Source organism: Acartia tonsa, chromosome 1 (genome assembly GCF_053477335.1).
Source record: "Acartia tonsa isolate MP-2025a chromosome 1, ASM5347733v1, whole genome shotgun sequence".
Taxonomy (NCBI): Eukaryota; Metazoa; Arthropoda; class Copepoda; order Calanoida; family Acartiidae; genus Acartia; species Acartia tonsa.
In genome coordinates this window covers 60,419,977-60,438,202 of record NC_137260.1, presented here as the reverse complement: position 1 = coordinate 60,438,202, position 18,226 = coordinate 60,419,977, and the positions used below count along the sequence as shown (strand labels likewise).

General features: G+C 33.0%; 1 protein-coding gene across 1 annotated transcript; it reads left to right on the top strand.

Annotated features, from left to right (window-relative positions):
- The first annotated feature begins 49 nt into the window (after positions 1-49).
- Positions 50-6,286, top strand: LOC145328235 (uncharacterized). The gene is made up of 10 exons (XM_080171846.1): positions 50-213; positions 1,123-1,281; positions 2,331-2,405; positions 2,654-2,779; positions 3,190-3,250; positions 3,833-3,965; positions 4,633-4,752; positions 5,067-5,113; positions 5,756-5,829; positions 6,158-6,286. The coding sequence occupies exons 1-10, from the start codon at positions 139-141 to the stop codon at positions 6,284-6,286; spliced, it is 999 nt and encodes a 332-aa protein (XP_080027972.1). The 5' UTR covers positions 50-138.
- The last annotated feature ends 11,940 nt before the right edge of the window (positions 6,287-18,226 follow it).

Genomic DNA, 18,226 nt, shown 5'->3' with positions numbered 1-18,226 from the left:
CTATAGCTTTAAATTTCTTATTATAAAAAAAGTTTCGTCTACTAGAGAGTTTTTATCTCCCGCCAAAAATTCCGCGGCCTATCCTGGAACCGACGACCAGAGTTTCCAAACAATATTGTCCAAGTGGCTTTTGATTTCATGAAAAAGAATTTTCTCACAGAGAAAGACACTCCTAATCAAATTCAGTATCTCCAGATGGGCACTTTTCTTCAGGTTAAATATTTTAAAGTTTAAAAAAGAACAAGGGCAGTCAGGGAGGGAGGGGACATTGGTCTGTTTATTACTCTAGTCCCCAAAGTTTTAAAATAACGCTTTCTTATTCGTTGGCTTAACAACTTTTGGGGCATTTATTAAATTTGATTGGTTTTATAATTAAGTAGATTGTCTAAACGTTTCAAACACTAATTCTAATCTACAGAAGAGGTAATTTTGTGTATAACCTTTAGAGATGTACATTAATTTATCGGCCATTTTCTTATCCCTCTAGATCGCTGGGAGCAGTACTGATCATAACACATAATGATATTATGAAAATAGTTAAACGTTCAATATATCACAGCCAAAGTTTACAAAGCTGTGAAAAAATCATATGAAACCAAACCAAGTAACAATGTTAAAAATACTTAAATATGTGTTCTATAAGGAAATTTTCTAACAAAAAAAGTACATGTGATAAATTATAAAGCAGAGCTGGATCTTTAAAAGCGTAGCCGTTGCCGTAGTCGTGGTCAGAGTTACAGCCACCAACCTAATAGCGATCTTTAAATCATATTAACCACGCGTTGCCGTGGCCACAAAAAAAAAAATGCGATCTTTAAATCATATTGGCAACGCGTGGTCGTAGTCGTAGCGTGGTTAACCACGCTAAAAGTGACCACAGTCCGTTAGTGTGGCTAAAGCGTTGCTAAAGCCACAGCCATGACTACGGCCACGGCTACAGCCACGCCAACGGCTACACATTTAAAGATCCAGCTCAGCTAAAAAGAAGTAAAATAGTATCTAAACAACATTTTTGTATGTTTCTATATGTCGAGCCAAAATCTACACTAAAAAATTTTAATTGGTGTTCTTGAGAAAAATGAATGCATCATTTCTTTTGTCAAATTTATTTTTAACTTTCAGAAATTCCTGTTCAACAACACTATCCGGAACAAGGTGGACCAGGCCACGGTGGCCATGTACATTGAGGAATGGTTTGGTCTGTTCTTGTTCGGGGAACATAACCCATACAAGAGTAAACATATGAACAAAGAGGCAATGCAGAAAATTATCTTAGAAAAGGTATAGATTTTCTCGTATTAATTCGAATCCGGTGGATAGGAACCGTTTCTCATCCATACGAAAAAACTATGTCTAGCATCGTACTATATCAAGTTTTCTACGAATATAGAAATGTACAATCATAAGATTAAAACCAGTTTTTTTAGCCCGTGCCTTCGGCATCTCGGGGCTAAAAAAACTAGTTTTAATCTTATGATTGTACATTCTATATCCGCGGAAAGCCGTTTATAATACGATGAAAGAAATAACTATTAAACCATATGAAAAAGTAACATGATGTATGTCTTTATTTTCTGTCTGTCTGTGTGTAACGGATGATTTCGCTAACCGCATAAATTGAAATGGTTTTCCTATACAGTGAAGCTTCCTATCGGTCAAGGAAAGGTTTTTAACTATGTTCATTTTTAGCAACGAAGATACTCTATAATTTGAAATGTCCGTCCGTCTGAGACAGAAATGGAATTTTCTCGGCTCCTATAAAAGATAGAGAGCTGAAATTTTCAGGGATTAATTATGTTAACAATCTTCATATTTTCATTAAGATTCATCAGTTGGTTGGTCATTTTCCCGGATATCCCTTCATAATTTTTGAGCTTCGCTACTGTTGTCATCCTTGTTTTTACTTTTTCTGTTTAAAATATAAAGAAAGAAAACTTGTAAATTGCATAAATAGGATAAGAAGACTTTTAATCTTGATGGGAATTTAGGAGTATTTCGTATTCACTTAAAAGGTATCGTAATAAACTTAAAAGGTTTCTTTAATAAAAAAATATATGTCTAATATTATTTGAATAGGCTTCTTCATAAGCTATTAGTGATTTTGGCATGAATAGATATTCAATGAAAAATAGAAAATTCTAACATAACATAAACACATGGAAAATAGAACATTGAACAAAACAGCAAATATAAAATTTTTTGATGATTTTTATAAGTATGACTTTTTCTTATATCACTTTGAATATTCACCAGTTAATAAAGATGGGAATTTAAGATAATTATTGAAAAGAAATATATCAAAAATTTTACTGTTTCTGTATTATTTTCAGATTGAGAGCCTATCAAACATGACATATATAAAGAGTAAGATGCTTTACATGAGCGGAACAGCTGATGCCATCCAGGTAAAATTATTTGTCTTCTAGAATAATCCTTAAAGTGCCTTAAAGCATAGAACCACCCTCCCTCCTCCTGATATTTGAAATAAATTGAAAATAGATTATTTGTCTATTTAATGGTGACACTTTTGGTTAAGTTATAGGCGGTACTACGTACTGCAGGTATAAGGCCCGCAGGGTTAAGCATAGAACAAAAACTCTCCCTCCCCCTTTACATAAAAGTTATAAAATTTAAAGTGATATAAATTGCACAGGAAAGTAGCGAGGCTAGAAAACTGTTGAAACTAATAAACAAAACCCACAGCTCCAGTAAACAGGCGGTCATCCTGGCTGTTTGTGCCAAGCTGAAGACCATTGTACAATCTTTGGCGAATATTAAGGTATAGATTTATCAATTAGAAGCATAGATCGAGCAACGAGGACTCGGGTTTTGTCATTTAAAAACAGTTTTAAAAAACACTTCTTATTTGCTTTATTTAGAAATTAGAAGATTATTAATTATATGCAATCAATTTTCTAGCAATTTTAGACTCAGTTATACGAATAAGAATTTATTTAAAAACAAATATTTAAAATCTTTCTATGTCGGAAAAATCAAAACAAGTTACTTCAACAGACGAGTGGACCAACAAAGGTACATTTAACTGTGTCAAAAAGTTTAACAGTTACTATAAGCTTTCTTTTATGACTTTAAAGCATAATAATGTAAAAACATTAGAATGGACGGACAAAATAAGATCAAGAAAAGTTTTTTTTTAAACCTGCTACTAATCTTATATTAAATTTGTAGTCAATACCTAGCACAGCTGCCCTCAGATGGAAAATGGTTCAGCTCCAGATCCATAGACTTAGTAAGTATTATACTTTTATTATTAGGATCTGTACGTCTCGTAATTACAATTACAAAATGAAGAGTTAGGTCTCTCACATTTTTAGACATTAAGTCTTTCTTGGCGACGCATCGGGGCGTTTCGTAGTATTTTCACGGTAGCTTTTCTCCCATTACTATCCCCTGCGGGATGAGCTCTAACCCTGCGGGGCAAATTGCCTAACCGTGCGGGGTAATCATCCACCTAACTTAACCTAACCTATCAAACCCTACTGTGAAAATACGACGAAACGCCACTTAAGAGGCTTTGCTACGAAAGGGACTATACCCAAAATGCCTGACAAAAGCTAAGCATAAAAAAATCATAAACAAGTGATGTAAAAAGCAGTTGTTTGGTAAAAAAGAAAAAAAAAGATATATTTGTTATTAATCATTTTCAAATTTCAGCTGTGTATCTTATATAGCTGCAGAGAAAATATAATTCCCACCATAAAGTGTTACGAATGGAAGGACTGACGGACGGACAGACAAAGTCAATCTTAAAGTAGCTTTGCCTTTAAAATTACTTTATTAGCGCCGTTTAATAAAATTTGAATTTTTTTAGGAGATCTTGGAAAGCGAATCACGGAGGAGGTGGACAAGCTGGAGTTGACCGCTAGACACGGGGCTTGGGCATCTACACACACCATTCAGCTAATACAGGATATTCTTCATGATATCACCCCACAACATTGGAGGTAAGATAATTAACTCTGTATGATATTTAAACCAAAAGTGTGTAGAAAAAGGGAAAGTCACCACCCATTCTTTTTTTGAAATTTCACCCCAACAAGCAATACACGACATTGGCAAATCCCTGGCTCTCCACTCACTTTATGTCGACTATTTAGCATTTTTAAAAATGTGCTTGTTTTTTTTTTATTGATGCAGAAAACAGAAAGGAACAGAAAACAACCTGCACTGCACCATCCTAAAAATAATTTAACATAAAATCTTCCTGAAACCTATATAAAGCTTCCCCGTAATTTGTGATGTCTTTGAGGACAGACATAACAAAAAAAAACTTAATATGATCAGTATAATCCTATTATGTAATGTAGTAAGCTTTTTTGTCTGTAGCGAAGGATCTCGCTTACCGCTGACCCAATATGGTTCTCCTATACTGTGAAGCTTGCTGTAGGTCCTAAGATAGTTTAGGCTATTTTAGTTTTATAAATAAGTGTTGGTATGGCTTTAGGCTATTTTTTTCACCCTTCCACATTCTTTTTCGAATATAGAGCCCCTAGATGCTAGGGTCACAGCCGCTAGTGAAATTTAAAAAAAACAATAACTAATTTCAATAATTTTAATAAGGTTATTTTCAAAACTACAAAATAATAACCATTAAACCTTGATTTTTTGCAGGAATGAGATAAAAGACGGAGAGGTCAGGTTGTCTGACTGGATGTCAAGGCTTGCTGACATCATCAACCATCTTCTTACTCTAGAGACTGAGCAGGAACTTCATGTTGTCTCTGTTGCAAGGTTCTTATTAATTTATTTAATATAAAAATCACGAAACCTCTTTGTAAAAATCTTTGCAATCTGGTAGTTACATTGTTTTAAAACATTAACATTTTCAGTATGGCTTCGAAACCTTTTGATATACGCTGGATCAAAACCGGCTCTGAGCCGTACTAAAAATTCGTTCACCTATCGCAATATAGCTAATTTTCCACATAAAATAAACATCCCAAAATTTATTAGTTTTGTTTACCCGGACCTCTCTCTTTTAACAAAACTTGAATAAATTTTTATTTTACTAACCGTAGAAAGCATAATAATTATTATAATTTTAGGCTTGTTGATCCAGCAGCCTTTCTTACCTCTCTCCTCATAGAGACAGGTAAATCTCGATAAATTATGTACAAGTTCAACTATGACAAACAAAATTAGGGATCTTGGACAAAGTAGCTTCGGACAAAGTAGTCTCCGGACAAAGTAGCCTCTGGACAAAGTAGCCACTAGGACAAAGTAGCTCTGGACAAAGTAGCCTTAGGACAAAGTAGCCTTCTAAGTAATTGTCCCGAAGCTACTTTGTCCTAGTATACTTTTTCCGAAAGCTACTTTGTCCGAGGAGGCTACTTTATCTAAACAGTCAAAATTACTATTAGTCTCCGGACAAAGTAGCCTCTGGACAAAGTAGCCTCTAGGACAAAGTAGCTTTGGACAAAGTAGCCTCCTAAGTAATTGTCCCGAAGCTACTTTGTCCTAGTATACTTTTTCCGAAAGCTACTTTGTCTGAGGCTACTTTATCCAAAGATCCAAAATTAGCCCTTCTGTTGATTTTAATTCTTTGTTGAAAAAATTACGATACTGATAGGCCAAACCACAGACTAAATTACAAATGGCTGGCCAGTATACATTTTAATTGACCAATGGTAGGCCAGTAGAAAGCCATTTTATACAGGCACTATAAAAACCTTCAAAGTTGCAAGTGTTTAAAGGTACATGGATTTAATTTTAATGAATATGTGATTGTTTGCAGGTAAAGATCCTGGTAAGATGACCCTGATGCTGGAGGTGATCAAACCTGGCAAAGAACTGGAACAGATCTATCAGGTATTTTTCATTATTCAAAAAGATTATCTACTACATATTTTTTCATGTATTTCCGAATGTATTATTAATTATTATTATGATTAATTTGTCTAAAAATTTAAACTGTTTCTGAATTCTGCGCGTTTTTCTCGAAGTGTCTTGTTGAGCAAAGATTTCCCTCCTTATCTTAAAAGAAATTTTTAGATAGGGGCGAGGGTAATTTAAAAAAAATTAGATTAGGTTAGGTTTTATTAGGTATAAGGTAGTCCTACTGGGTTGTTATGCTTATAGGTATAATATTAATGAAAAAAATTTTTATTATTAATGTTAATAAGATAATTAATTTTAGGGTTGTTATGTGGATAAGTTGTATATTTATGGAGGCAGGTTGGTGGATGGTATTTTAATGGAAGAGGATGACCAACCATGGCATAGTGTTCACAGGAAAATACACAATTCAGCTTTCCAGAGATATTAAAATAAAAAAAAATAGTTTTGCCCAGAGAGGCCGAAGGCCCTAACTAACAAAACTTATAATTTTTATTTGAATACTCTTGAAAATACACAATACTACAGCGTTGGAACTAAACAGGCTTATCGCATCGTATCATAGACAGCTTTCTGCGGTTATTAAAATGAAAAATTTTGAGATAGAAACAAGTTTTGCTTGCCCAGAGAAGTCGTAGGCTCTGGCTATTAGAATATTCTTGAAAATACACAATGATACAGTGTTGTAACCAAAAAGGCTTACACAAAGATAATAGTTATTTATCGCTTCGTATTATAGACAGCTTTCTGCGGATATTAAAATAAAAAATTATAAGATTAAAACTAGTTTTGCTAGCCCAGAGAGGCCGAAGGCACTGGCTAACAAAACTTATGATTTTTATTCGTGAAAATACACAATACTATCTTTTTGTACAAACATGCTTACACAAAGTAAATAGTTATAAATCGTATTGTATTATTGACAGATTTATAAAAATTTAAAATTAGAAGATTGAAAAAAGTTTTTCTAGCCCAAAAGGTCGAAGGCCTGGCGAGCAAAATTGATATTAATCTTATATTTTTATTTAAATAACATTATGGATAATTGTCAATACTACGATGCTATACACAATAATTTAGTATGGGTGAGAACCGGATCTAATCCAACGGTTATTAATTGTTTTTGGAGCCATACTGGAATCAAAGAGAATATTCACAAGAAATTTTAGGATTGTATTTCACGATACAGCCCCGTTAATGACATGTCTCCCATTTGATTTCAATTCCTTTTCATACCTGTATGCACGGATGGACATTGATCTAAAAATCAGTCACAAATTGTGCTAAAACAAATTTGATAAATTGAGAAAATTGTGTATTATAGAGTAAGGTTGACTCCAGTAAACATCTCAAAAATTCTTGGCGCTAATGTTGTCAAAATTCCTTTGTATACAAGGTATTTTTCATTTGATTCTATATGTTGATAAATATAAGTATTGGCCTGAAATCTGTTCAGAGGAAAACAATTTAAAAATTAGAACCTGAAACGTTAAGATATAAATTAATTTTTCTACTTGACTGTAAGATCTTACAGAAAGAAACTTAAAAAATCATAGCATTCCTTATTCCGCCTAATTCTAAAGATGTTGAAAATGGTTCATATTGCTGATAAATATTTCCGGCAAGTGACACTCATATGAAAAGTAACGGGTAGGGGTCTACCTTGGCCCTTAAACAGGTGCAACTCATTACCATGCACCAGCTACGACTTTCACACATGGGTCATGTGCATTAGAATTAAAGGGTTGGTTGTCTGTAAGGTATTACTTAACCTAAAGTGAGACATGGCTCCTAGCAGACAGAGTGAGATATTATCCTAAATTCTTTATAAATATGTTTAGGTTAAACCTAGACACCGAAGGTGTTGGAAGCCCCATTATGGAAGTTTACCTGAAAGCGTCTCTACACTACAGCTTCTGGACGCTAAAACCTACAAGGTTTTTCCTCACTGAACCAAAAATTTAAATATCTAAGTAAAGCTTCTCCAAAGATTCTTAATTTTGTGTAATTTCTATTTTTATTAAAAACTATATATTTCTCTTAAACAGTTGTCTGGGGAAACGAAAATAAAATGTTCCACTTTTCAACTAATTTTTAAAAAATACTTTCTTAACATGGCAATTTTTTAAAAAATCATTTTATTAATGGCGTTGAACCGTTTTGGTTCTAGTTTAAAATAAGCCAGAAATAAATGGTCTTTTGTGTCAAAAAATTTTGCAATTTTGAAAAAAACGTGAGAGATTGCGCGCGCGAATTATAAAGGAATGCGCGAGCATCTAATCGCGCGTATTTAGTTATGCAAAATATACGGTATGACCTTGAATAACATGCATAAAAAATCACGGACAATGGATGGTAATTTAATCCCCCACCCCCCTCAATTCTTTTGTGTGAAATTCTTTCTTTGATGCTAAATATTGAGGAAAGAAAGGGATGATTATAAAATAAATTTCCATTATCCTACCCCTCCCCCTGATGATAAAACAAAAAGCATAGTACTTGGTTTTATTTCTGTAAAACAAGATTCTACTTTAATAGCAAAAGATTTAAATTGTTAACAAGGACTGCTATGTCCAAAGAAGCGCAGCAACACCAAGTTAACTATTTTTCGGGTTTTTTTTCTCTCGCTGATACACAATGATAATGGTTGATACAACATGTTAAGAAAAAATGTACATACTTATGTTTTTATAGAATATCTGCGCTGATTCTAATTAAATACATTAAAAATACATTAGAAATCCATTAAAAAACACGTTTTAGTGAATATTTATATTTTTGGTATTTTTTTGAATATGAATGTTTTGTAATATTTTATATTTTCATTGAAAAAAAATGATTTGAAAAAACGTGTTTTTATTTCTTAAATTATCTTGATTCTATTGAAAAATTGACTAATCAAAAAATATCTCTTTATCAAACGTATTTATTTATCAGTTTATTTGAAACATAGTTCGATTTTAAAAGTACTCTGTAATTTTCTTTAAATTATTTTTTTTGATTGATTAAAATCTGTTTATTTTTGTTGAAGGTTAGTCAGAAGTCGCCCATCTAATTCAATAGCTTTACTAAAAATTCGAAAATGTATTTTTCAAATTTTATCACACTAAAAATTCGCGACTGTAGAGCGGAACACGTAGCGCATCTGCGCAAAATGTTGGGAGTTGATGTGTTCGAATATCATCGTCGTGCAATAAAAAACTTGGTTAAAATATTGGGTCCCACTATAAAGTTCTTGCCCTACATTGTCATCAACAGTTCCTAGACGTATGCATGAGTTGTATCAAATAGAAAGGGCCCTCTTTATCCCCTCTAGAGTAAAACCCAGGCCATTTAAACTAAACAATACGTATTTTGTACAAATATTGTATATTTACAAAAACGTTTTAGCCCATGTATGTAGAAAAAATATTTGTTCTAATGATGTCACGTTTTTGTCACTGACACATGGTGAAAAATGCATACGAGAAGAAAAAACAGGGATGCAGAGATAGAAAATTGGATATCAATTATAAATTTTGTCCTAGTGTACCTTATAATAGATCAGGGGATGAATTGAGAGTGGATTAATTCAAGCACTGTATTCACAATAAGCTCCCTGAAGAAAGGCAAGTTTTTTTTTGTCTGTAGAGAAGGATATCACTAACTGCTGAACAGATATGGTTCTCCTTTATAGTATAGCTTCTCATAGGTCTAGGGAAGGTTCTTAGCTATTCTGAGGTGGGTACCTCCAAGCTCCCAATAAAAGATAACCCCTCTCCAAAAAATATATTTCTTTTTAAATCTTAAAATGAAAATGTTTGGTCGACTTCCCCTCCCCTCCTTACTTTAGGTGTCCCTAGAGTCTTCTAGGGACGTATCCGCTAGTTCTATTATTTTCTTGTCTGAAGCTTAATATCTCAATAAATACTGAACAAATTGTGTTTTCTATTTTAGGTAAGCTTTAATTAGGTTCTGTGATGATTCAAGGCTATTTTATTTTAATATTTAATTCTTGGGATGGTTTTAAGCTATTTTTCTAGCTTCCTTCTGCCCTTTTGAAGAAAGAGCCCCTAGATTTTAGGGGTGTAGCCGATTAGTTATGAATATATTATGTTTCTTTTTCTTATTTGTACTCTTTCTACTTTAGTTAGATTTTACCGCATTAATTAAAAAAGAATTAAGGATTTCAAATTATACACATTTATAGTTGATAGAATATATTAATTTTATTATATAACAAGGATGACAACATCCATAAAAGCGAAGCTCTGAAACGGTAGGACAAACGGACATTAACACTTGTATAATGTCAGAACTGAATAATCAGAATGCGAATTTTTAAGACTTGATTATAGAGTTGCTTCGCTTATTACATTATACTTTGTTGTATCAGGAATCAATATACCAAAAATTAGATCAATCAGATGATTAGTTCACATAAAAATTTGTTGTTAAAAAAGTAAAAAAATCAACATGTTTAAAATGGACGTACGGACATTTTGGTAATGATTATAAAATTGCTACGCTTTCTAAATCGTACCTAACTACTAAAGGAATAACCATGCAAAATTTGAAATCGATAGGACAATTCTAACATGCCTAAATTAATGAAAAAAGCTATCCGTTACGGACGGACGGACGGACGTACGGACGGACCGACCCTAATTATAGAAAAGCTTCGCTTTTAAAAATAGAGATTAAAAATTAAATTTAGTCGGTCGCATTGGCTCTCAGAATGGCCATTACCAATAGGCATAACATATGTAGACTGCTACTACATTAAGCAGCCAATGGACAAAAAATAATGGTTAAAAATTAGATAGGTATGCTATTTGGAGAAAGATACACCTATGTCGAGTTAAGTATACCTACAATTTCTGTACAATTGGCGCGCGAAGTTTACAATTAAAATATTTTACCAGTAAAGGAGAAGAACTGATTCAAACTTATAGAGCTCAGCATTCAGAAAAAGAAAATTTAATTCTCATCGTAATATTTTTTTCAGAATTGGTCCGAATCTGATTCATTTCTTTACTTTAAATCGGAATAAAGCCATACTGAAAAAAGATGTAACGCATCGTATTACAGGAAATTGTAAACAAAACTAATTTAAATAGAAATATTTTCTGTTTTGTTGACTCGGGCGCTTTAGGCACCTTGAGGCCAACAAACAAGAGTAAATCCCACATATTTTAAATTCATTTACCACGTTAAACTGTCTATAATAAAATGTGACAAATAAATATGACAATCATACCTTCATTTTTATTTCTATCAAATTAATTCTTATGGGGTATCATCACAAATATATTTCTTCTGAGAAGCACAACATCGAAGGAAAAAAATGGTTGTTGTACCCTATTAAATCTTAGTGGACCACTTTATATACCCCCTCAACCTTCTAGCATCTTTCCATGTTTTATGCCGTAGCAGCTTTTAAATATCCTCTGGATTAGAACTGCGTCTGAGCCATACTGGAATATCGAATCGTATTAGAGACAATTTTCCACGAACATAAAAAAAAACATTGTTACACAAATACAACAATCAATTACAGTATGATTTTTAAAAATACATTTTCGCTGTTTTCCATGTGATCAAATATTGACAGCATATTTGGAATACCCATTCCAGTATGATCAATATACAAAAATATAATAAATAACTACTGATACACGTTTCTTTGAAAAGACAGAGCGACATGCAGGTTATTTTTAGAGAAGCTTCAAAAAATCATTTTGGGTTTTGGTAAAGTTGAAACTCTTGAAACCCTTAATTTGATATATCACTAAAATAACCACTAAAATGCAAATCCTACAAAATCATTTTATTGTAACCGGAAAAAGTGTCGCAAAAGTAAGCCATATGACGTCATAAAAATGAGGGAGTATCAATCTCTTTTTTCGGGGTTTTCTTTCCCACTTCTCCTCACATCTCCCACATTTTTATGACGTTACATGGCTGATTTTTGAGACACTTTGTCCTGTTACATTTCATTTCCCTTAATATGTACTAAAGAGCTTTAACCTTCCAGTTCTCAAACTTAAAAAAATAAGTAAGTACGTTCTTTTCAAATATCGAATTCTCTTATAAACAAAGGGCTATATGGGTATTATCCTGGTGAATAAATAGATTTTGAAAATGTCAACAATTTATAAATTCATAAGCTACAACGAAAATAGATTTTATTAAGATAAAATCTACGAGAGCGGTTGGAATATCCTTGCTTATCACAACAAATGATCAAAAATGTTCAACATTTTTTTTTGTAGCGAAACTACTCTATAATTATCTTTGTGCGTCAGTCCGGCCGTAAAGCAACGGGGCGGCTGCTATTTAAGATAAACTGCGGATTTTGTTTGTCAAGGTAACCTATACCAGTGAGCATCAAATTTATAATTTGCTGTGTACGTTGGTCTATCTTTCATGCTACAAAAAATATAAAAAGACATACATGAAAAATTTGAAAACAGTAAAAGTGTCTAACTATGACTTCAGAAAAAATTAACAAGTAACCAATGAGAGGCCGCTATATATTTTACCACAGTAAATACTAGCTTCTTATTGGTTAATTGTTAATTTTTTCTGACGTCATAGTTAGACACTTTTACTGTTTTCATATTTGTGCTTTGCTACTTTTAGATGTTGTCTTCCTTGTTTTTAAAAGCGAAGCCTTTCTATAATTAGGGACGGTCCGTACGTCCGTCTGTACTTTACGGATAGCTCTTTTCGTTAATATATGCTTGTTAAAATTGTCCAATCGATTTAATACTTTGCATGATGATTCCTATAGGAGTTAGGTACGAGTTAAAAAGCGATGCAAGTCTATAATCGCTACCAGAAAGTCCGTACGAAAATTTTTTCGATTTGTCTGATTTTAGGAATACTGATTCCTAGGACAATACAGTATATTGTTATAAGCGAAGCATCTCCATAATCAAGTCCTAAAAATGTAAGAATGTTCTTAATTAAAATATCCAGTATTTAAGCAGTTTTTCAGCAGATTTACTTACAAATTTGTTTCGTTCGACTTTTATACATTTATATTCTGATTATTCAGTTCTGACCCTATACAAGTGTTAATGTTCGTTTGTCCTACCGTTTCAGAGCTTCGCTTTTAAGGATGTTGTCATCCTTGTTTTTGTTTGATTTCTGCTAATATGATAACATTCTTAATTCTATAAGAAAATAGTATCATTTTGCGATTTTTGTGATGCTTTACCCTTGTTATCACATTTGCCATGATCCTGATAATGTGGGTAAGTTATAGAGAAGCTGCTCTGGCGAAAAAGAGTTTATGTTTAAATTGTACAATAAACATCAGCGGAGGTGGAGTATAGACAGACAGACAGACAAACACACGTAAGACACACATGTAAGCACACTGATACAGAGAGAAATATAACAGACAGACACATTCAGACATGTAGAGATTATGCTAAGCACATGACAACTCACGTGGACCACAAATATATATTTATAGTGTGTGTGAGAGAGAGAGAGGGCCAGACGGGACAAATAAAGATAACACATTTTATAGTTGGGGGCGCGAAGCCTGGACTTACTATATAGCAACTACTTAGGGTGGACAAAAATGATGCAAGAAAATAACAATTTTGGATTTATGTCTTTGTGGAATTAGAATTGTAATCGTGAAATAAACTGCTAATACCCCGTGGTGTTTTTAAAAAAATTAAAGTCGTATTTTAAGAATTTAGACTTGAATTAAAAATAATTCATTTCTATTTGAAAAACCGAGGGGAGATTCAGGTTTGGTTTCTAACTCTCAACTCTTCAAGTTTTGCGTCATAGGATGGAGGATGGTTTAACACAGATTTTCATGGATTTCATAAATACACAAATATTCACGTTCTGTAAAATTTTTACTCCTATTGCAGTACACGCTGGATTCATTGTCTGCAGCAAAAAAAAAAGTTCCTGAAACGGCGTAATAATTGGATCGTGCTTTTTAGGGAGCTTATTAAAGGTCATGGGTTAAGGGACGTACAGGATTTGGCCGGGCTATACTATATTTATATATAGATTATAGGTTTAATACTTTTGAATCGTATTAAAAGAGATTTATTAGATGCTATCTATGTTTAATTTTATGATTAAATACTTCAAATTTTAAAGTTGTGTTATCATTCTTATAATAAAGTAACAGGATGTGTGTCTGTCTATGTGTGTCTGTCTGTGTGTCTGTAGCGAAGGATCTCGCTAACCGATGAACCGATCTGGTTCTCCTTAACAGGGTAGCTTCTCATAGGTCCCGGGAAGGTTTATAAGTATTTTGGGGGAGGGTACCACCACCCTCCCAAGAGAAATCACAAAAAAATAGAAGCCTCCAGGGGCGTATCCGCTAGTATAATAAAAAACATTCAGGATATTTTTGTTTTAGTTGATTCGGGTAAACTTAACTAATCAGGGACTGTGTAAAAATGTCATCAGATGGCTTTAGGCCATTTTCTTCACCTTTCTACTATCATATTTAATTTTTATAGACGAATTTAATAGAAAAATTTATAATATATATATAATAGGTAATGATACTTGCACTACAAGTTTTAGAATTAGCACAATTATAAAATTACAAAAATGTGTTATCGCCTTGTGCGGACCAATGTGTTTACGTTCTTTTTAAAGCTCGACGCTTTTCCACAATCTATTTTACATGATTGTAAAAAGTATCAAGTTTTTTTGTCTAAAGCTTACTAACTACTTACTTACAGATTGGGTTCTATAATTTAGATAAACTTTGTTGGTATTAGCCTATTTTATTTTCCGATTTAAATCTTGGAATGTTTTTCATCCATATTTCTATCCCCTTTCTTTCCCGTCGAAGCTAAAGCCCCTAGATGGTGACAAAACCGCTATTATAAATATAGAGGCAAATCTATACTCTATTAATGTTTTGAATAGTCTTCAAGATTTATATTTTTTTAACCAAAACAAAAATCACAATTCTATTTAAATTTGTAATGCAAAGTTATCTTTTGCCTATGAATGCATCAATTGGACGTTGCTGTAATGTATATTGTCATCCTTGTTTCTCATGAAGATTGAAGTCAGTCTGCTACTACTCCCAGAGGTGGATACTTAAAAACATTAAAAAAACTTAAAAGACACGTTCGACGACTTAGTCTTCGAAGGCTCGAGGTTAGCATTTTACCTCTTCTTAAAAGCACTTGAAGACACTATTGAAGTGTCTTTAAATAGGTTTAGTGATTTAGTATAATTTATCGTTATTTGCGTACTTTTGCGTTTAAATAACCCCTCTCTCCTTCCCTCCTCCCCTCTTGTTTTAAACATGAGTTAACAACTTTCTTTCCAATTTATTTAAAAAGAAAATCTAAGAAATTAAATATGTATTATATTGTATATTAAAAAAAATTATAGCGGATAATAAAATAAAGTTTTGTTCCCTTGGAAACAACAACTGATAATAAAAGTATACCTTTTAATTTTACAATCAGCGGAAATATCCTGAAATAGCATAAAGTAGCCATGTACTTAACCCATTTGAACGATTTTTGCCATTCCCGAGGTTTTGACGGGCACTTAGGATGGAAAGGAGTTGTTTTATTAAGGTGACTCTGAATTACTTTCATATAGGCAATTAAATTTATTTGATATCAAGTGAAGTAATTTTTGTAATACACCTTTTAAATGGACGACCGATATTTTTTTTAAAAATATCTAAAATTACTTGTTTGCTATCCTGAACTTACACTTACACACACTCTTCCATGTAACATAAACACACTTTAAGCCCTGTCTTCAACCCCCCTGTTGAAGTGTTGTCTTCGAAGACCTAGACTTCAAGACAATTGTTTTAAGAATGATTTTTTTCCCATAACATATATAATCACGAAACCTATCAAGACTTCAAGTTGTCGACAAAGTTTTAAGTATCCACCTCAGTCTAAAGCTAGCTTGCAGCATTGCTAATTTCGGTTATATAAGCGTTCAACGTGCTGTGTTTAACGTGTTTCTCTAGTTTACGTCAAGGGCGTAATTAACATTTTAATAGGGGGAGGCATGTAAGATTTTTTTTTATAATAAGGGGCTATTACTAATAACCTCCCCCAAGCCTTCAAAAGCCTTTTTTTAATTAATTTTTTTTTGGGTGGGTGTCTAAACCCCTTTTTTTGCTTCTGTTTTTTTTGTCTGTATTAGCCTGAATAACTTTTAACTAAGCCTGCCTTGCAAGTTTTCTCAGAGGGAGGGAGAGAGAGTGAGAGAGTTAGAGAGAGAGAGAGAGAGAGAGAGAGAGAGAGAGAGAGAGAGAGAGAGAGAGAGAGAGAGAGAGAGAGAGAGAGAGAGAGAGAGAGAGAGAGAGAGAGAGAGAGAGAGAGAGAGAGAGAGAGAGAGAGAGAGTGAGAGCGAGTTAAGAATAAGAAGGAAAAAGGATTGAACAAAATGAGAAAGAGCGAGTGTTTGAGTAAGAGTGATAGGACAATGGAAGAAAAGTATTTTACATAACTAATTTGTTTGTATATAATATGCTATACTGAATTTTCAGTGCTTGGAGAACAGGGTGGAGTAAATTCCCATTCTCCTTTCCCTCCCCCTGGCTGAAACAGACAAAAAAATATTTCAGTGAGCAACAGAAAAAAAATGAAATAAGACGCTTCAGGCGACTTATTGAAAATAAAATTAGTCTTTTTTTACGCAAAATATTTGTTTATAGTTTAAATCAATTAAAATTGTAAAAAATAGATAGCCCAGTTCACAAAAACTTCTTTTTGAAAACGCTGGAGAAAATGTAGACTGCGTAAAGACTGTATTCGATAATATGTACATATTTAGTTTATTAGCTTTATCTAGACAATGTATGGGAGACATCTGGACTTATAAAGAAACTACACTTCTTAAACATTACAAGATATTCCAATCTTTAACTTACATATTAAGCAGGGATATGACAATGGCCGGTAAATTAATGTGTATCTCCAATGAGGATGCACAAAATTACCCCTTCTGTAGATTAAAATTTGTGGCTGAAACGTTTGGACACTTAACTTAATGAACCAACCAATCAAAATTCAATAAAAGTTCCCAAACTTGTTAATAAGGAAACGGTTATTATAAAACTTTGAGGACTAGTGTAATAAATAGCCCATTGTCCTCTTCCTTCCTGAATATTAAGATAATTCAACCACTAAAAGAAAAATTTAAAATCCTTTGCCGTCTCTGAACTTTAATCTTTATACTTTGTTCAGAATATTTTAAAATTATTCATGATCAATATACTTTGATTTGTTGACTTCTTCTTTGATAAATAAAAACACTACAAAAAATCATGATTAGCTTAATGTAAGTTTTGCTGTAACTTGATTATTTTGTATTCTTACCTAGCATTAAGAAGGTTTGTCATAAAGACGTTCAAGTTATTTTTGAAGGTGGCAAATGAGGGACTTCAAAGGTCTTAGGGGGTAATCCCCATGGACGTCTATGTGTGTCATACAGTACATGTGCGTTGACAATTCTAATGTTCAATACTTTTAATTACTAATTTATCTTTACATATTGACTTTTAAAAGGACCATTAAATAATACAAAAAATAGACAGTGTATTACAAGAAAACTTAGTTGAAAATGTAAATTAACTTTTACAAATAGCTTATGGCTAAGCCTTGAGCATCCAGAAGTTTTTTCTCCATAAAGATTGAGTTATTTTGGTATTTTTGCCACTAATCATAGAGTTTATTTACGTATAATATCAGTGATAGATGTATCTATGGCAGCTTTTGACACATTTTGACATAAAAAACATCCAGCTTTTTGTCGGTTGTAAAAATGGCCGTGTCCCGTTGGAGAGGTACCTCTTAATTTATGTGTAAAATGTAATTTTCGTTGGGGGTCAAATCAGCAAAACCTAAGATATGTGGGGTCTAAAACAATTTAGAATACTTTCTACGTCACATTTATGAAGTCAATTAATGAAAAACCATTAACTGTAAAGGTCATACTTACAAGCTGGTAGTTGGTTGATGACCTTTAAGGTGTACTCTTCTTATGTAAACAATTATGGTATCCAAGCTTGTTCATTTGGGGGGGAAAATTCAAAATTATTTTTTTTTTTTGGGGGGGGGGGCGGATAATCTTTATATCATATAGGCAAGAACGTCCAAGCTATTTAATTTTTTGTGGGCGGGAGGGGGTAAAAATTCAAACTTCAAAATTTTGTGGGTTCATACGGCAACCCCAAATTCATTTGGAGTAGAAGGGGGGAGTAATCACCCCCTTAACCCCCCCCCCCCTATTGGACGTCCTTAGTACACACTATACACACATTTGGAAATAAGTTACTACGTTTTATTACTAAAACAAGGATGACAACATCCATCGAAAATCGGACCAAAAATACCAAAGATATTGGGAA

What these genes read in the sequence shown, in the direction of transcription:
- LOC145328235 (XM_080171846.1), top strand. Translation starts at nt 139, where the DNA reads ATGAAAAAGAATTTTCTCACAGAGAAAGACACTCCTAATCAAATTCAG. An exon ending in AGATGGGCACTTTTCTTCAG is followed by an intron (nt 214 to 1,122) that starts GTTAAATATTTT and finishes TTTAACTTTCAG; the next exon opens with AAATTCCTGTTCAACAACAC. An exon ending in AGAAAATTATCTTAGAAAAG is followed by an intron (nt 1,282 to 2,330) that starts GTATAGATTTTC and finishes TATTATTTTCAG; the next exon opens with ATTGAGAGCCTATCAAACAT.